The sequence below is a fragment of the Pongo pygmaeus genome, chromosome 3, assembly GCF_028885625.2.
Source record: "Pongo pygmaeus isolate AG05252 chromosome 3, NHGRI_mPonPyg2-v2.0_pri, whole genome shotgun sequence".
NCBI lineage: Eukaryota > Metazoa > Chordata > Mammalia > Primates > Hominidae > Pongo > Pongo pygmaeus.
This window is the reverse complement of record NC_072376.2, coordinates 47092363-47113061: the sequence shown is the minus strand read 5'-3', so window position 1 is coordinate 47113061 and position 20699 is coordinate 47092363. Positions and strand designations below refer to the sequence as shown.

Below are 20699 nucleotides of genomic sequence, written 5' to 3'. Positions count from 1 at the left end.
TCTGGTAAAAGGCATACTTTGTGACTTTCCTTCTAAGTTCTGGTACTAATTACAGTTGGATTTGGCAAATGTTTACAAGAGTGATGACAATTTTCCAGTATACATTATTTATGAGACAGTTTATTTATAAAAACATAAGAAAGCAGAAAGCAACTTCCATTAGCTATGTGAGATTTTGAAAGTTCTAGAAATCAGCTTACGTAAAAGACTATTTGCAATAATAACAGAAGGCTACCAAAATGTCAGACCAAAATAGTAGGCAGAAGGTAGAAAACTAAACCCTGAGAATAATAGTCATTAAGAAGACCTTGATGTAGACATTGCATATGAGCATGGAGATTCAGGAAGGAAATTCTGGATGACTGGTGGCTGACAACTTTCAAATATAATAAATAGAGATAGGATTTCAAAAGAACTTCAACAGGAATATATGATTTTATAGTAGCACCTGGCCTTACTTAGAATAAAATAGTTTCTTTGTTACAACTAAAGCCAGCATACATGATTTGCAAAAGCAGTAAACTTGCTATAGACATTCCTGTCCTCAAACGTATTTTAAAACCAAATTTTTCTAAGAACCTCACAGAAACCTCCAGAGAAAAACTTGTATTAGTTTCTGTTTATATCTCATATTTTAGAGGCTCCAACACCTGAAAAGTCTCAGGGTATTGTAAAAACTATGAACCTTCAAGTGGTCTCTGGAAGACTGTTTTGAAATTGATTGTATCACTTTGATCAGGCTATTGTCAGTTTTAAAATACAGGAAATTGCCCAATGGGCTACAGGCTGAGCTGATGTCTGCCTGACCTATGGCTTCAGTTTCCTAACTGACAACATCTATACAGAGGCAGATCTCATAAAAGGACTTCTCTTGATTGGAACCTGACTGAGGAATACATTCCTGGTCCCTGATGAAACCCTAGAACCCCTCTTTCCCCTTTCCAGTGAAGGCTCCACCTCAGGAAAACATTGAAATGAGCAGAGAGGTATGCCTACATCTTCAGCCAGAAGACCAAAAGCATCTTCCCATAGGAAATAAAAAGCTATTAATAGGCACTAACTGTATTTTAAGCAGTATAATTATACCCTATTTTAGGTACCTTGTTGTTTAAAAGGCTCTTGGGATTTTATCTGTAAATTAACCGTCTACAACGTTTTTTCCATATTTCCTCTGAGTCCTAACCAATGTATTAAAAACTACTTTTTTCTTAATAAAAAAAATTCCGATTGGAGCCTGACCATTTAAAGCATTTCCCTAGAATATAAGATCTCCTAGTAAAATAAATATATCTCAAATGACTCCCCTTGAAAATACTTGAATTTCTAAGAGAATGAAAGTGCTTTTACAAAATCCAAAAAGTTTTACAAAAGCATTTGGTTCTGAATTAAATATTTCACTTCCTTAAACTCTGTCTAGGTCAAACTCTAGCCCTCTATCACAAATGTATATACAAACATACAATAATGCTCATCATGTCAGCTCTTCCAAGCCTAGTAAAATGCTCATGTCCCTTATGGATAAACAAGTCATTCTTGCTTGGAGAGATACCTCTTCAAAAGCCCTCTTCCAACCTTGAAAGAATACTTGAAACTCCAAGGAGGGTATCTAGCTTTCTTTACCTTTGGAGGGTCCAGCCATCTCAAAGGCCTTAGTTTCAGAGTAGCCTTGATCTAAAGCAGTTTCACACAGAGATAAGTTTCCTTGCTCAATAGCACACGAAGTTGCTGACTTCATTGCAAATACAGCAGAAGGGCCAGGCATGGGTCTTCTTCCTGACTTGCCAGCTGATTGGTTAGCATACTTTGATGTCACTTGATTCATCTTTCCAGCCCCTCTCCACTTCTTGAGAGCTTTAGTCCTCTCCTCTGGAGTTAGTCTGTCAAAGTGCTTAGCTCTCAGAATTGGAGATGGAAACAGGGATCCCTGAAGAACTCTGTATACAAACCTAGGTGACAAGGAACATCATTAGAATTAAATTCATCTCAAATGCATTACGGAAAACCCCCCCCAAATACTAACCAATTAAAAAAGTAAAAGGGTCTGGTGGCCACTTGGCTCCTGAAATAAAGGGGAAGGGTAACCGAACTCTAATACAAAATGGAGATAAAACAATATTAAATAAATTAATATTTGTAAAGCAATTAGAAAATAATAATTGCCATATAAGTGTTTATTAAAAAACAAAACTAAATAACATCTATAAAAGTAGAGATATAAATAGTTGCTACATAGGCTTAATGTTAGGTTAAATAAGACAATACATACAAAGCAAGCAGAGTGTTGACACACAGTAAGTGTTAAAAATGCTATTTGTACCAGTTTCCTATGGCTATTGTAACAAAGTACCACAAACGTGTCCCTTTCTAGACTAAGCTGGCAGTGTTTCTTCTGGTATAACATTCTCAAAAGTCTTGTGACTCTCCTATGTATGTCACTTGGATTTATGCCACTAGATAAGAGGGGCCACCACAGATCTTTCCTGTATAACCTCATTTCTTTTCCTGGTTACTACTGCAATGGTTGAGGAGATCTAGGAATCACATAACTAATCTCTTCAGCACTAGCAGAAAGGTCGTCCAGCTATGCTCTCAGACTTCTCTCCAGAGCATACTACTAACAGTCAATCTCCTAACTTTAGCAACTTTTGCAATCTGGATAGACTGAGAATTTCCTAAACCAAGTTCCTTGTGGCTTAGCAGTTTTCCCTTCAGTCTCTTTCCTCTCACATTTTACTATAAGCAGTAAATCAGGACACACCTTTGACACTTTGCTTAGAAACCTCCTCAGCCAAATATCCAAGTTCATTACTTACAAATTCTGCTTTCCATATTACTGTAGAGCACAATTTAGCTAATTTTTCTGCCAGTATTTGAAAGATCCACTTCCCTCAAATTCCCAAGCATGTTCCTAATTTTATTCCGAGTCCTCAGTGTACTTGAAAATTCATATTTCTAGCAACTTTCTGTGTATGATGATATATGTATTCTCTACATCTGATGATACAGGCTTTCTCTGACTTCTTCATTTTCTTCTGAAACCTCACCAACAGTAACTTAATTTTTCAGGAATGCAAGATTGTTTTCATATTATAAAAGCAATTAATGTAACTTACTACACTAACAGTATAACAAAGAAAATCTTATCTCAATGGATGCACAAATTTATATATGTTTTAAATGTGAAAATAAGGAATAGAATGGAACTTCTTTAATCTGGTTAACGGTATAGTCATAAAATTCTATATATAACATCATAATTAATAGGGAAATATGGAAACCTTTCCTTCTGGGATCAGAAACAAGACAAGCTTCCCTAGCCAGGTCAATAAGAAAAATTAAGTGCCTATGTATTGGAAAGAAGGAAACACACTGGTCATTATTTGCTAATGGCATTACTGTATATGTAGAAAATCTAAAATAAAATATTGGAACTAATAAGTAAATGTAGTTATCAAGATCACTGGTTACAACTTTAATGTCCATATTTCTACCAAGAGCCTGTGTAAGGATGTCTAGGAGGATTTTTCTATTATGTGCCAAAATTCATCCTGCCTCTGCCCATTATCCAGTTTCAAAGCCACTTCCACAATTTTAGGCATTTGTTATAGCAGTAACCTATTCTGAGTACCCAAATCTGTATTAGTTTCCTATGACTGCAATACCACGTTATTACAAACTTGGTAGCTTAGAATTACAAAAATTATTCTCTCAAGGTTTTCAAGGCAAAAAATTATGAAATTAGCTTCACTGGGCCAAAATCAAGGTATTGGAAAGGGCATGCTCCCTCTGGACCCTCTAGTAAAGAATCTATTCCTTGCCTCTTCCAGCTTCTGGTGGCTTTTGACATTTCTTGGCTTGTGGCTAAGGAATCCATGATCCCATAGTCATAGTGCCTTCTCCTCTTCTGTGTCAAATCTCCCTCTGCCTCTTTCTTATAGGGACACTTGTGGTTACATTTAGGATCCACCTGGATAACTAATCTCTTTGTCTCCAGATCCATAATGTAATCACTTATGCAAAGTTCTTTTCTTGCCACATAAGATAAAATTTATAGGTTACAGGGATTAGGACATGGAAATCTTTTAGGGAGTCATTTTTTAGCATACCACAATAATATTAGAACTGTACTGTTAAAGGCCCAGAATTTTTAAAGCTAAAACCTTAAAGTAATTGTTTTTTCAGAAATCCTGTAAGTTCGTCTTGTCAGTTTTTAATCTGGAAGCTGGCAATAGCAGTGAGAACTATAGAAGTATCTTAGTTTCACAGTGATATTGTTATATATAAGTACCATTGAGTAACTCAGATGGGTTTTCTTATGCATTTTTGGAAGAGACATTCATCAGCAATAAAGGATTGTGTCCATTGTGCCGTATGATACAGTTACAGATCAGAGCGGGCAAACTTTTTCTGTAAAGGGCTGGATAGTAATATTTTAGGCATTGGGAGCCAGACAAACTTTGTTGGAACTATTCAGTTCTGCTGTTGTATTGCAAAAATTGCAAAAGCAGCCATAGATCATATATAAGTGAGTATGGCTATATTCTAACAAAGCTTTATTTACAACATCAGACAGTAGGCCAAATTTGGCCTGTTTGCCACAGTTTGTTGACGCTGTTATAGAATAACACGAACTTACCATTATGACTCTCATTTATGTTTAAAAAAGCAGAACAACTATTTGTTGTAATATTTTCAACTAAACAGATATTGTGAAACTGCAGAGATGATGAGTTCTGAGTTCCAAGAATCTATATATTAAAAACCCATGTATTCTTCTTAGTCATTTCCATCCCATACAATACTATAAATCAGATTAAACTAGAACTGGGGGAATAACTGAACTCAGATAAGGGAGGAAAGTTGAAAAGTGTTTAGTGCTTACAGATTGTAGTAGAGACTGCTACTTGTCCCTCAACACCCAGCCTCCCTTTCTTCTTTTTAGAAACTCCAAGATTTTAGCCACTCAGTTACAATGTACATATGTAGGTTTATGCCACTACATGAAAAACAAACAAACAAACAAAAATATAAAAACAAAGCTGCTTGCCCTCTACTTTCCCATTCCTGTATACAGGGGCAAGCAGGGCTGAGGATCAGCTGAGGAGTCACCTTCCGTCATGAGATGAGGGCTGCTATGGTTGGAATGTTTATTCCCTCCAAAACTCATGTTGAAATTTAGCGGCTGTTTTTACAATATTAAGAGATAGGACCTTTAAGAGGTGATAAGGCAGAGCCCTCCTGAGTGAGATTAATGCCATTATAAGAGGGCGAGTTCAATCCCCTTTTGCCTCTTTGCCCTTCCACCATCTGAAAGTGCAGTGTTCAAGGTGCCATCTTGGAATCGGGATAGTCAAATCTTCTGGTGGCTTGACATTAGACTTTTCAGCCTCCAAAACTGTGTGCCAATAAATTTCTGTTTATAAGTTACCTGTGGTATTCCACTGTGGCAGCAAGAAATGGACCCAAACAAGGGCCTGACTCTTGGGAGATAGCAAAGTAAAAAGATAGAGAAAAGGATCTAGGTCCTTAGATAACCCTGTGAAGCAAAGCTACCCTATCCCTGTAAACTGTCAACCAGATAAACTTTTTCATGAGAGATAAATCAGTCTCTCGGTTTGCTTAAACCACTTTCGTTCTCTGATAAAAGAGTTAAAAACCAATATTTTAACTAGGACACAAATTGACTTTCTCACTACTAAACAGGGTGGCCTGCCAACTATTCTTAGAAGTGTAGTTGCTTGAAGGATTCTTAGCCTATGATTCTATTTATTCTCTCAATGATAAAATAAATACCTGGGCAGAAGAGCAATGGACATTGTGAGGATACAAACTAAGTAGAATACTGGATCCAGCATGTGCTCCTGCATAATCCAGTAAGGGTTGGATGGTGGGTTGCAAGTTACACACATGGCTCCAAAAACTATGGCAAATAAAAAATAAGACAAGATGCTACCAATGATGACCAGCAAGTGAATCCAAGTCTGTAAGACAAGAAGAGCAGAGGAAATGAATGCTCTGTCACTGATACAGTATTGCCACCTAGACAAATCTGCTCCATTAAAGAGACAACACATCTAAGCACTGGATGAATGGTGTAACAAACCTTAACAAACAAAATATAAGATATCAAGGAGATGGGAGTATTTTTTGTGAATGAATTATATCACCGTTTGAATTCTGTAAAACTAAATTAAATCAAATGCCAAAAGGGAATTCTGTTGATTAGTTTATTCTGTACTATCCATGCACCAAGAAGTGTCTGGATTTTCTCCTTAATTTTTTTCATATAGTCACTCATTGGTCTGTTTCCTTGTTAATGTAATGCCTTAACCCAGTGAACCTCAAACTTAAGCCATTCAAATAGGTGTTAGACAGTACTGTTGATCACGAATACTGTCATTCTCCTCCCTGAGTATGCGTTCAGGTGGATCACATTTCCACACTCCCTTGAAATTAAGCATGGCCATATGTCTTGCTTTGACTAATAAAATGTGAGTACAAGGGGTATGTAAAACTTTCCGGTTAGAAGCATGTAAGAGCTGGTCTGCAATTTTCCATGCTGTCTCCTTTCCTTCCATACTGACCAAGAAGTTCTCTGAGAGGACGTTTGCTTCTAGAGCTGTCTGGAATATCAGCCAACTTTATATGAGCAAGAAATAAATGTTTGCGTGTCATACCACAGCCTAGCTACTTTCATATTCATGTATATCTTGCAATATTATTTTTCTTAACATTGGTTCACTAATTAAGTAACTTTATCTAGAAAGAAAAGTACAATGAGATATCATCTCAGTCTCACCCCAGTTAAAATGGCTTGTATCCAAAAGACAGGCAATGACAAACACTGGTTAGGATGTGGAAAAAAGGGAACCCTTGTACATTGTTGGTAGGAATGTAAATTAGTACAGCCACTATGGAGAACAGTTTGGTGGTTCCTCAAAAAACTAAAAATTAAGCTACTGTATGATCCAGCAATCCCACTGCTGGTTGTATACCAAAAAGAAAGGAAATCAGTATATTAAAGAGATATCTGCACTCCTGTGCTTGCTGCAGCACTGTTTACAATAGCCTAGGTTTGGAAGCAACCTAAGTGTTCATCAACAGATGAATGGATAAAGAAACTGTGGTATATCTACACGATGGAGTACTATTTGGCCATAAAAAAAGAATGAGATTCTATCACTTACGACAACATGGATGGAACTAGAGGTCATTATGTTAAATGAAATAAGGCAGGCACAGAAAGACAAATACTGCATGTTCTCACTTATTTGTGGGATCTAAAAATCAAATCAATTGAACTCATGGACATAGAAAGTAGAAGGATGGTTATCAGAGCCTGGGAAGCGTAGTGGAGGTATCAGGGGACGTGGGGATGGTTAATGGGTACAAAAGAAAAATAGAAAGGATGAATAAGACCTACTATTTGATAGCATAATGAGATGACTATAGTCAATAATAATTGTATATTTTAAAATAACTTAAAGGATCTATTTGGATTGTTTGTAACTCAAAGGATAAATGCTTGAAGGGATGGATACCCCATTCTCCATGATGTGCTTATTTCACATTGCATCCCTGTATCAAAACATTTCATGTACATAATAAATATATACACCTACTATGTACCCACAAAAATTTTAGAAATAAAAAAAGAAATTTAAATTCAAAAAGGAAGAAAAGTATATGCCTACTTTAAATGTATGAGGTTGGTGCAAAAATAATTGCATTTTTTTGGTACCAACTTCATAATATTAATATTCTCTGTTATAAAAGAGCTGAGTCTGGGGTTTGATTAATCTTTGTTATAAAGAGAAAGCTCTCATGAGCCTGTCCAAGCCATCTTCAGCACACTACTGGTCCTAGCACACAGTGAGAATTCGATAAATAACACATACTATTGGGTATTATGCTTATTACTTGGGTGATGAAATAATCTGTACACCAAACCCCCGTGACATGCAGTTTACCTATATAACAAACCTGCATGTGTAACCCTCAACCTAAAATAAAAGTTTTTAAAAAAAAAAAAAAAAAAAAAAAGAATTACTGTGATAAAACATAATAGCATCAAATGAGATACCTCTTTGATATAATCAGAAGTATGAAAAGAGAATTACCTTCACATTATGTAGTATTTAGTGTTATTTAGTGCAGTATACAGTACTACCTAAAATCATGGTGTGTACTATTGGCGGCACATATCATGCTTTTTAGGGAAACACTGCTTTTATTAATCTCTTTTATTTTCTAGGGCTATAATTTTCAAATAAGATTAGATTTTCTTCTTTTCTCTCCTAATCTTGCAAAGTATTTCCCCATGGCAAATATCTTCACAAGAGTCACACAGACTGCTTATTTTTTAATAAAATGTACAAACAACTAGAAAAATGTTAGCTAACTCCTGGATTAAGGTCTTCATGCTGCTAAAACAATAATTCCTTTTTTTTCTTTCTCAAATGTCTTTCCTTCTATTTGAGCCATTTTGCTCCAATTTTTTATCTCTTAAAACATGCTTTGGCCAGGCACAGTGGCTCACGCTTGTAATCCCAGCACTTTGGGAGGCTGAGGCGGGTGGATCACGAGGTCAGGAGATCAAGACCATCCTGGCTAAGATGGTGAAACCCTGTCTCTACTAAAAATACAAAAACAAAATTAGCGGGGCGTGGTGGTGGGCGCCTGTAGTCCCAGCTACTTGGGAGGCTGAGGCAGAAGAATGGCATGAACCTGGGAGGCGGAGCTTGCAGTGAGCCGAGATAGCGCCACTGCACTCCAGCCTGGGTGACAGAGCAAGACTCTGTCTCAAAAACAACAACAACAACAAAAACAAACAAAAAACAACAACAAAAAAACATGCTTTTGGCAAGTGAGATAGTGACTTCATAGAGTTTATACATTTCAGTTAATTGATACAAAGAAGTGAAAGTCAAAGAATACTGGGTAAAAACCAACAGGGAAGTGGGAGGTGGCAATGAGATGGTGAATAAGAGCATGAAGGGAAAGAGTTTTATACTTTCAGAATGGCTGGCTTTTATTAACAAGAGACCTGCAGGGCCAGGATCTCTAGCCATGCATCCTCCAGCATAAGAAACAATTCTCTAATGATGCATCCTTTAAACAGCAGTCTCTGTTTATCTTTGACTCTAGCTTTCACTCCCCTTCTTGGTGAGGACACCCAGCATTGTGTGCAGTCTCGGCAAAGTATTCCTCCCCTAGCCAAAGCCTGTGACTGAAGCTAGGGAAATAGGATTCCATCACAAGAGAGTAGACTTGGAGCACAATGGGGCAAGAGCAGAAAGAAAATGAATGGAGCTAGTTCAGACCAGAGGACCATCCTGACAAGCCTGACCATTAGTTTCTGCTCTGTGCATCTCCAGAGTCACTCTGGTTTCTCAGATATTTTTGCTTTTCTTTATTTTGTTCTATCATGGTTCTTCATTATATTTTTTAATAACTTTTCTATTTGTTCAGGTTATTCAGATGATGTTGCTCATAATCAGCGAACCCAAACTGATACACTTTATGTGTTAAATCCTCTGGCACACTAATAAATGTCAGAACCTTTGGCATTTTCTCAGGTGGCCACCAAAAGTACCAATGCAACTGCTTAAAAATTGAATAGGTATAAAAACAATCCCAAATATTTCATTTCTAGAATTTCCTTTACTCTACCCATCTGGTATTTGCAGATATTAACCTTTTACTACATTTTAGCTTGTAATATTTTGTTATAGATGATTATAAGCAAAGCAAATAATGTCCAAAATAATCAGCCCTACTTTAGAAATTGTTATAAATAATTTTGTAATATAACTTCATATATTTTAAACTATAACCTTATTCAGCTATTTCCTATTTAAAATTCATATGTTATCAGGAAGGTAAACACAACCCAAAAACTGGTTATTTAATCATTTATTTATCCATTCAAATATTTTTTGAGCACCTGCTGTGTGCCAGTCTTGTCCTTTAACACTGGTATACAGTGGTGAACAAAATAGGCATGAACCCTACCCTCACAGAGAGCATAGTCTAATGCGGAAGATAAACATGAATAAGATAATCACATTTTTTTGTTTTTAGAGACAGGGTTTCTCTCTGTTTCTGCTGGAGTGCAGTGGCATGATCATAGCTTACTGCAGCCTCCAACTGTTGGGCTCAAGTGAGCCTCCTCCTCAGTCTCCCAAGTGGCTGAGACTGCTGGCAGGTGCCATGACACACAGTTAGTTTTGTTATTTTTTTTGTAGAGACAGGGTCTCACTATGTTGCCCAGGCTGGTCTTGAACTCTTAGCTTCAGGTGATCCTCCCACCTCAGCCTCCCAAAGCTCTGGAATTGCAGGTGTGAGTCACTGCACCTGGTCTCAGATAATCACATAATTAAATAAATAATGATAAATTATGATTAGAGTTATGAGTAAAAGCAAGAGAATGGTATCAGAGAATGGGTGGTTAGGGAAAGGCTGTTTGGGGAAATTATATTTTTGATGAAATTTAAAATAACATTTGAGTTGGGTGAAGTGCAGGGATGCAAGGGTGAATGAAAATTACCTCCGTTAAAAGATATGTTAAGTGCCAAGATCCTGATGTGGTAATCAGTTCAATGTACTGAAGAAACTGAAAGAGGGATAAGGTGGTTCCAGCCCATGAATATGTGGAAATAAGGTTGAAGAGAGAAGTACAGCATCACTGCACCATCTTAGGGCTTTCATATTTTATTCCAAGTACAATGGGAAACCACTGAAGGGTTTTACCCAAAGGAGAGCCAAAAAATATTTTTTCTATTACAAGGAAGGCATAAAATCATCCCTAAAGTCACTGTACCAGGATTATGATACAACACCTTTTTTCATTTTCACTAAAAGTAATCAGCTTGGCCTTGAAAAATGAAGGTTAAATATCCCTCCAGTCTGTCTCACATCTCCATGAACCCTCCACCACTGATACTACCAAAGGGAGCAAGGCAGGTGTTTTCCACTATCCCCAGCTACACATCAACTTCAGCATAATGGCATTCAATGATCACCCAGAGTAGCTGTGATCACCCTTCTCCCATAGATTCATTACTCTTCTCATTCCCACTTATCTTCAGGGTCACTGCTAATAGAAGACATATCCCCAAGCATAAAAGATTTTAGGCTACTTCAGAGGCAAAAAAACCACTCACCAAACTCTTGCTTTCAATGACCAGATGGAGGAGAATGATGAACAGAGCAGCTGTGTTCAGGGGGTTTCCAAATGCAAAGATGTCAATATCTGAGCCCTGGTAGGTCTACAAAGAGAGAACATTAGATGATCCTGGAGAGTCGTGCAACTTGGTGTGGGTAACATTACTTTATCTACAGCTCAACCAAGGCTTCAGTCCCTTCTACAAGGCCCCTGTGAACTGGCCATTTGAAATAAACTTGAACATTTTCACAAGTAAGAGACTGACTCTCTCCCAGACAGGGCATCTAATCTTCAGTTTTTTTCAACCGGAATTCCTCTTTATTCTGAATCATAATTGATCCTCCTAGAACCTTTTACTCACATTTCTAGCTTTTTAAGGTATAGAGAAATTTGTTCTATTTAATAGAGCTACAAATCTTTGAGGCAGCTATTATAACTATCTTTCCTAGGAAAATATACCCTCCTTTCCTATATGTCTTCAAGTCCTTATACTATTCCTCTAATGATACAATTTTTTCATGTTTCACCATCATCTTCATTCTATTCTGAATATACTTCAGATTGCCTTGTTTATATTTCTCCTGAAGTGCAGTATAGCCAGAAAACTCTAGCAAGGCTAATTCAAATGATTTTATTTGAATAAAGAATAAAAATTGTCAATTTAGAAATGCTCATCTTTTTCATTCTTAATACTGTGCTTCTATTAACACCACCCATGATAAAACAGGTGTTTTCTTTAGGAGAAGGGTATATGTGGATGAGCAGCTATACAATGCTGCTTTGTGCATGGTGTTAGCCTAAATTTTCTAAAATTAAAGTTTATACATTTTTTTGCTTTGTTACATTTCTTCCATTCTTTACCTGTAAAACAGGTTTTATTGTTTTAGAGACATTAGTTATGGAATCTTAAATTTAATGCTCTGAATATCATTTGAGTAGAATTAGCCCAGCACTCACTAATAAAAGCTTTCATATTCTGGCATTGCCTCTCTGATTTTTTTTAGACAGGGTCTCACTCTGTTTTCTAGGCTGGAGTGCAGTGGCACAATCACAGTTCACTGCAGCCTAGACCTCCTGGGCTCAAGCAATCCTCCTACCTCAGCCTCCCAAATAGCTGGGGCCACAGGTCCACACCACTATACTCAGCTAATTTTTAAATTTTTTGTAGAGATGGTGGCCTCACTATGTTGCGCAAGCTGGTTTCAAGCTCCTCAACTCAAGCAATCCACCTGCCTCAGCCTCCCAAAATGCTGAGATTACAGGTGTGAGCCACTGTGCCCAGCCTGTCTGATTTTTGACTGATCTAATTATATAGCCAGACATCCAATTTTGTTCAAGTCGTTGATAAAAATTTTTAAGCAGTACAGGGTTAGCAAGAGGCTTAAGAGGACTCAAACTAGGTATGTCTATCTAAATTTAATCCATTACCTAACATATATTTTTGGGGAGATTATCATTTAGTCAGTTAATAATCAACCTGATTATATGAGCAATCTGCCCTCCTTTATGCTGATATTGGTGGCAAAGTACAAAGAAGCATCATTGATTCATTAATAACAAATATACTGAGTGAACAAAGACTCACAAAATAAGGCACAAAGAAGCAGACCAGGCTTTGATAAAAAGCATCCAATAAGGTGATCCAGAAGGTATGGGGTAAGTATGCCTAGAAATGAAGCAGATAATGGGGAGGGAGTAAGATTAACAAGTGTCCAAGAAAAGAAACAACACAAGCCAGTACTTACATTTGTTTCTCTGAGAGAAAGCTCCATTTCTTCAAGTGGTATTTGTCAACAGAGGTAAAGATAAGGGTAACTGAATGTGATGGGTTCACAAGTAAACATGATGAAAAAAATCCTTGAAGGAACGTTTATTCAACTCATGTTGCCTTTATTGCAGGATAAATTTTAAATCTAGCTGAAATACAGCCAGTAGTACTAACTTCTCCTTTCCTACTGATCAGAAAGTACTGTTTCAAAACTTCTCCAACTCTATCCATTTCTTTCTCTAAATTACTCCCTTCATTCCAATTCACCATCAACTGTCTCTATGAATGGCTGGATAGCCATCTAACTGCCCTCTTTGCTTCCTCCCCTATTCTCAATCCAATCTTCCAAAATCAGCCAGATGGTCTTAAGCCCATTTCCCATTTAGAAAAAAAGGCAGCTTGCTGCCAGTGCAGTATTCTTAAGGCAAATTGGAAATGGACTTAAAAAATGCAAACCAGGTCATGCCATCTCTCTAATTAATCAAATTGACTCCTTCCACTCCCTGCAATGACTTCCCACTGCATTTCCAACACAATCTAAGTTTCTTCTCATGACCTATAAGGTCCTACATGGTTTGCCCACTCAATAGTTCTCCAGAGTTACTTCTTGCCATTTTGATTCTGCAACACGGACCTTCATTCTTTTCCTCAAATGTGCCAAATCCATTCTTTCCTCAGGGATTTACCTGTGCTAGTCTCTCTGCCAGGAATTCTTTTCCTGGACCTCCTACATGAGCATTTCCTCATTACTTGTATTCTAGCTCAAATATCACTTCCTCACACAGGCACACCAAACCAGTCCAAAAGTTGTGCCCACTCAGGCACTTACTACAATGGAAACCTGAGAAGTATCTCATCACCATCAGGAATAATTCTCTCTGTTTAATAAATGTTCTAGTTCTCTCAGTGGAATTGCAAGCATCATAGAATAGAATGTTGACTCTTTTATTTAAGTGACTAAAACAGTGTCTTGTACATACCAGGTGCCCAACAAATATTTATCAGGTTAATAAAGTATTCATATACAAGTTTTCATGTACTAAACTGCTTCCTACACAAATCTTAGAGAAAAAAAGAAAGAGTAAGAGACAATAGTCAAATGATTGAAAATGACTTTTCAAACAAGAGCCAACTCTGAAGTTGGATTCTGAGGCTGTGTGAAGGATTCTGAGGCTGCATTCAGATCCAGCAGGAAAGAGTGCTATCACTTATTAGTGATATCTGCCATGAACAAAATTGGAAAAACATGTGTCACATCCCTGAGCTAGTCTTTTCCTAACATGTTCTCAGTCTTGTTTTCTTCCAAATGCAGAGGCTGAAACTTCCTTGAAAATATCGCACTGTCTCTTAAAGAACAAAGCTTTATAAATATACAAATTCTCCATATACATTCTTCCATTCTTTAAAAGAATATACTTGGAATTTTTACATCTATCCTTTTTTATCCCTTCGTCCTCTGGAAAATCAAAGCAATGAACATTCATTGTTTCCAGTCCACTTTTCTCCATATCTTCTTCTTTTATTTCCTCATTGGATATGAGGGATATTCTGCCTGCCTTTCTTCCATAAAATCTCAGCAGAAGCCCAATCCAATGGTGGAAGAGAATGTGCCAGAGACAAAGGGGCAAGCAAAATGCCACCGGACAAGAGAGAACCACTTAGGGATAAGCTAAAATATAACTTCATGCATCTGGGGAAATAGAGGTTGCTCAAAGAACCTAGAGTAAAAGGAAAGAAATACGATTTCCCACAGTCACATGAGGAATAGGACTTACAAAAGTAAAGAGAGAAGGATCATGATTAAGATAAGTGAGAGGCTGGAGGGATTAACTCACGGGATCCCCTGGAAACTGAAAGGGGAAAGTCTGGACATGAAGCTAAAGCCAAAAAAGAAGGCTGTGGGTGATGAGAGATGGGGGTGAGGCTTCGTGGAAGGGAAGCTTCTGACTCTAGACTTCCAGACTCATCTTTAGAGAAGAGAGATTCTGTAGCTCTGGAGAGTATATTTCATGACACTGAACACAGGAAAACAACCCAAGCATAAAACATAATTTTGTTGGAGGCCAAGTTCAAAGAAAGGACAAATTTTAGAAGGTAAAGTCAATGAAATCAGTTACCTTTTATCAATAGCTACATGCTGGGAAAATCTGCCTGCTGTGATCATGTTTTATATAACTGGCCAGCTCACTAGAACAATGTGTACAAGGATTGGTGAGAGGATTCAACAACAGGAAACAATGATCTCACTTCTCCCAAGGATAAGGACAAATAACAATCTTCAGTCCATACAAATGGGCTTTTAAAATACAGGCTATAAAAACTTTGATTGAAAATCTCCCTCAACCCTCCTTTCCTCAGTGCATGTGGAATTTCAATTATGCCTGGGGCATGGGACAAGCTTCTCTGACATCAACCACATGTTCTTGCATCCTGGCTTGAACTTTAAGTCAGACTGGACTCCTTTAGGAAAACCCATGTGGTTCCTTGGTCTGAATGGATTGGATGATATTAGAGGATTATAATGACCCCTTCTTCCCTGAAAGCTGAATCTGTGATTTCTCTGTTGGTTGTTCTAGGTAGTGTAAGGACACTCAATGACTCTCCATTCCAGAAAGGCATTCAAGTCAGAATAGTTAGACCGATGAAAATAAATGCATTATTTTAAATTTGGGATTTCCTCAAATTTCTGGTTAATTCTGGAGGGTAAAAATGACAACATTGAGAGCTTGCTATGGCTGGAAGTTGTACCTGTATTATCTTCCTTAATCCTCACTTCATTCCCATAAAGAACCTGAAGCACAGGCAAGTTAAAAAATTTACCAAGGTCACATACGACAGAACCAGAATTTAAACTCAGAGTAAACATAACCTATTCTTTCTAACATATACTGAACCACTTTTTAGTGGTGGGATTTCTTGAAAAATTACTTAACCCCTTTGAGGTTCAGATTCTTCATCTTAGAATGGGACCAACACTAGGTTCTGTCTCAACGTGTTTTCATGAAGATAATTCAGACAGGGGATGTTAAGTAGTTAGCACAATAGACGGCAATGGGGTTTAGTAAATGTTAGACATTACTGGTTGTAAGATTCAAACTTTAGATTTCTTCTTCTAAGTACATAAGGCCCTTCATAGATTAATCTGTATTTACCTCAAAGTTAAGTAAGTGAATATCTGCCACATGAGTAGAGATCTTTTAAAACAATCAGATATTTCAAACAGTTCTGAGTAGACTGCAATATTTGGCTAACTAAGAAAATACACTGGCTTTGACAATGGAAATGCATCCATCCAAGCACTCTTGCTTTAACACCTACCTCTGATTTCTGACCACTTTTGTAAAGTTCAGGCAGTTGCATGAGGGTCTCTGCAGACACATCTTTCTCCAAAACACCATAAATGACAGGAGGGGCAGATGTGAAAAGGAGGTTGAAGAAGATCAAAACCCAGTAATCAGTCATGGATGTTCCTGAAAATCCACAAAAGAACTGGTACCAGAAAAGGAGGTTCACATAGGCCTAGAGACACAAAGAAGGACATTCAGATCTTAGAATCAGTAATGTGTGCTATGATTACAGATTCCAAATGCTGCCATTTTGAGCTGGGTGACCTCAGCCTCTCTGCAGTTTTCTTATATAAGAGAGGACCACAATTTACCTTGCAGCTTTTTTTGGTAAATATTTTATTAAATTAAAGTGTGCACATGTATGTACACACACACACACCCCACTTATTATGTGGTGCTAGCACTATTCTAAGTGCTTTAGGAATAATTCATTTAATCATCATAACAACCTGGGAATTACATTGTTGTTGCCATTTTACAGATCAGGAAATTAAGTGTAATTAACTGAATGTTAATTTAATTAAGTGTAATTAACTGAATGTTAATCCCAAAATTTATATGAAATCCTCTTGAAACAAAACTCCCTCTATCTAAGACCAATGTCCTTTCCTGTGGTCTGCCCTACTTGAGAGCACAGAGCACTATCCCCACTGTGACAGTGTTAGGAGGTGGTACCTTTGGGAGGTGGTTAGGCCATGACATTGGAGACCTCATGAATGGAATCAGTTTCTTTATAAAAGGGACCCCAGTGAGCTCTCATCATCTCATCTCTTTTTATCTAAGGATATAATGAGAAATCTACAATCCAGAAGAAAACCCGCACCAGAACCTGACCATTCTGGTACCCTCATCTGGATTTCCAGCCTCCAGAATAGTGGGGAAGAAATGTTGTTTACAAGCCACCTGTCTGTGGTACTTTGTTACAGCAGCCTGAACAGACTAAGATACTGAGGCACAGAGAGACTAAGAAACTTGCCCAAAGCCATGTGGCTAATAAGTAGCAAAACCAGTATTCAAACTGAAGGATTCAACACTAGATGAAGAGAATCTAACCCAGTGCCTGGCACAGACATGGAGCAGGCACAGCACAAATGTCCATTTTCTTGCCTTCTGGGTTCATAAATACATAGTGGTGAAATGGAATGGTGCCAGCAGAGTGGTCAGCCATCCCAGTTTGCTTGGGACTGAGGGGTTTCCCAGGCCTTGGGACTCCCAGTGCTAAAACCGGGACACTCTCAGGAAAACCAGGATAGTTGGTGACCCTAGAGGCCAGGCACAGGCATTCTACATGGTTTCCTGTAGTATTTTGTCTCAGACAAACTAAGTTCACTATAAAAAGCTCTGTGCTCTCAAGGAGGGCAGGCCACAGGAAAGGACATTGGACTTAGAGAGAGTTTTGTTTCAAGGCTGGGGGATACTTCCAATTGATTCTTTGCCTTTAGGTCATTTCCCTAACCACCCTGAATTATTATTTCCTCCTCTGTAAAATGAGAATTATACTACCTTAGGGCTTAATATCAAGATCAAGTTAGAAAATGGTCATCATCGGCCAGATGCAGTGGCTTATGCCTGTAATCCTAGCACTTTGGGAGGCCAAGGCAGGCAGATCACTTGAGGTCAGGAGTTCAAGACCATCCTGGCCAACATGGTGAAATCCTGTCTCTACCAAAAAAAAAACAAAAAAACAAAAAAAACAAACAAACAGAAATTAGCTAAGTATGGTGGCACGTGCCTTTAGGCCCAGCTTCTCAGGAGGCTGAGGTGGGAGGATAGCTTGAACTCGGGAGGCAGAGGTTGCAGTGAGCCGATATCATGCCACTGCACTCCAGCCTGGGGGACAGAGTGAGATCCTGTCTCAAAAATCAAAGACAAAAACAAGAAAGTAGTCATGATCTGTAAAGTGTCTTATTAAAAAAAAAATTATTGTCATCATAGATACACTAGAACCTCAGGACAAGGGCCACAATCCTTATAATTGATTTTGAATTTCTTGATCTCTTGACCTCGTGATCTACCTGTTCAGCTTCCCAAAGTGCTGGGATTACAGGCGTGAGCCACCGCACCTGGCCAGAATAGATTTTCTTAGTCTAGCGTCTATGGACAGGGATTAGGCCCAGTTTCTGAAAATGTATTGTTTGTGGTTTGGGACGCTATTCTGGGGGAATAAATCCGTAGTCTTCATTGGCACCTCAAAGGTTGTCCAACATCCAAGAACCATGGTCTCAGAAAGATAAGCTACTCTAATGGCTTCTGGTCCAAGACCTTTGCATAGCACATAAAATATGCATTGTTTAGCTAGGTAAAGAAGAGATATCAATTAAGTCTGGAGATTATCAGTATGAATGGCCACTCAAGGATTATGGAGCAGGAAGACCACTGAGGTCCTGATTCTCTCTATTAACGAACACTCCCTCTCTTCGAGAGTGTATACCATCTCCTCCTAATACTAGTATTTCTTTACTGTTGGATTCAATCTGGAGTTAAAAGGAGGTGAGGAGGTGAATGGATATTGCCACAGTAGGGGAGAAGGTGAACAAATGCAAAGGTTTAAAATAAAAACTTGGGAGAGGGGCTCCTCTTTAAAAGCCATTGACCACTAAGTTCTGGAATTGTAAATTACAAGCTGCAGTTTTCCCTAGAAGCACATACTCAGGCAGAGATTTTATACATTTCAAATATTTTCCTAAAGTATCTGAGTTCTACGAAACTTTGACTAACTGCACTAATTCTAATCAGTAAAGTCTTGAGAGATTCCTGAAAAGTGTATTGTGCTGTAGGAAAAAAAAAATGTTCCTACTGATGGACATACACACAAACGCACACAGAGTTCTAAATTACACATTTGGGATCTCCTAAAAATGACTTTTTTTTTTTTTCCTAAAAATGGTATTTTAATAGAGTGACATCAACCCATGTCTACTACTAACATACTACATATGGACTTTAAAGACTAAGAGTGAATTTGGCCTAAAATTCACTATATTTACATAATTACCCCACTTAGAAGATACTTACATCTGATTACATATGATTTTATAAAAAAAGGAAACTGAAATTTAAATAGCAGGCTGAAGATTAGAGGCCTGGATTTCTAATCAAATTCTGCCCTTTTAGGAACTATAGAATCAAAATATAGTTCCTTTATCATTAAATAACTACTGAGCACAAATACATTTTATAGGTTGGCTAGAGAATTCTTGCATCTGTGAGCAACAGCCAGCTACACGCTAAGACATACTAGGTTTTCATCTGTATCTGTGTCTTTATTATAACACACGGGGCATTAATTTGGAAGAGCTGATTTTTTTGGTATTTCCAGTAAAACAGATGCAAACCTTTTCATTCTGTACTGACAGATAGCATTAAACATTTCATAATTCTTCTTGTCACAGCCTTTTTTATGGAAGGTCAAAAACTGGATTTTAAATGAAACATACAGGACTTAATTTAAATGCACAGGGAGTAGAAAATGTTAGCAGATGGACAAGTCTGGCAATTTGCTGTCAGCAGCTGAAACATAGCACATTCCCAGCTTAGTTCTGGTAAGACAGCAAGACCAGTCCCGGCTGTTCCCAATATATCAATAAGGAAAGTGAGCTTAGCATAGGACACTTCTTCTTCATCCCTGATGCAACAGTCGTGGAAGGTACGAAGGGAAAAGGGACAAATTCTCTGGGGTTACATACCACATTCTTATAGAAAAAATAGAGAATCATGTTGGAAAGCCGTGTATAACACCAGTGTCCATGGACAAGAAGGAGCTTGCTGAGATGTTTGAACTGAGAAACGGCAAAGTCACTGGCCATCACAGCCTGCAGATGCAATGGGGAGAGAATGCCATCCTGAGTGATCAAACATGTTAGAACAGACACAGCACAATTCTTGGGAAACCCTAGGCCTCATATTCTACCTTCTTCTGACCGCATTTGTTCCATACATGAAGGAAAATCAGTTTTTTGGATTATGAGCTTTTATCTGAATTTTGTGCCTAAAATATCCAACACACACACACACACACATACACACACACGTGCGCACAAATAGGACACTCCCACTTCCTTCCTTCTCCTCTCATATCCTCTTCTTTCCCTTTTTTTTCCTCCCTCTCCTGCCTCAAGATCTTTAGGTCCTTCATTCAAATCCTTAGTAGCTTCTTCAGAGTCAGAATTTACGCAGCCATTGCAGGACTAAAATATATGTTCCTGTGATTTTAGATAAGCTCTATTTTTAACAAGTTAATAATACAGCTAAAATTACCCAAAATGCCATAATACTCACCTAGTAAAAAAAAAAATCAATGAATGGATAGGTAAACTTCCTGTCTCCCACTCCTCAGCTAGCCACACGCAACCTCACTCTGCCACAGAGAATTTACCATGGAGAATGCTGCCTTTGGATGGGCAGGTCAAGGCCACAG

The 20699-nt window shown here is 38.0% G+C and overlaps 1 protein-coding gene across 12 annotated transcripts in view; it reads right to left on the bottom strand.

The window, feature by feature from the left end:
- The window catches only part of ATP10D (ATPase phospholipid transporting 10D (putative)), a 161641-nt gene that overhangs the window by 32140 nt on the left and 108802 nt on the right, over nucleotides 1–20699 (bottom strand). For 5 of the 12 annotated variants that reach the window (XM_054486838.2, XM_063663625.1, XM_054486837.2 and 2 more), the window contains 6 exons: nucleotides 19969–20094; nucleotides 16254–16454; nucleotides 12753–12833; nucleotides 11166–11270; nucleotides 5794–5981; nucleotides 1621–1946 (listed from right to left, as the gene is read on the bottom strand). In XM_054486838.2, the coding sequence (XP_054342813.1) occupies nucleotides 1621–1946; nucleotides 5794–5981; nucleotides 11166–11270; nucleotides 12753–12833; nucleotides 16254–16454; nucleotides 19969–20094 (1027 nt within the window). Of the gene's footprint in view, nucleotides 1–100; nucleotides 1947–5793; nucleotides 5982–11165; nucleotides 11271–12752; nucleotides 12834–16253; nucleotides 16455–19968; nucleotides 20095–20699 lie in introns of those variants that run through there. The other 7 variants (XM_063663622.1, XM_054486839.2, XM_063663627.1 and 4 more) reach the window with 2 other exon arrangements.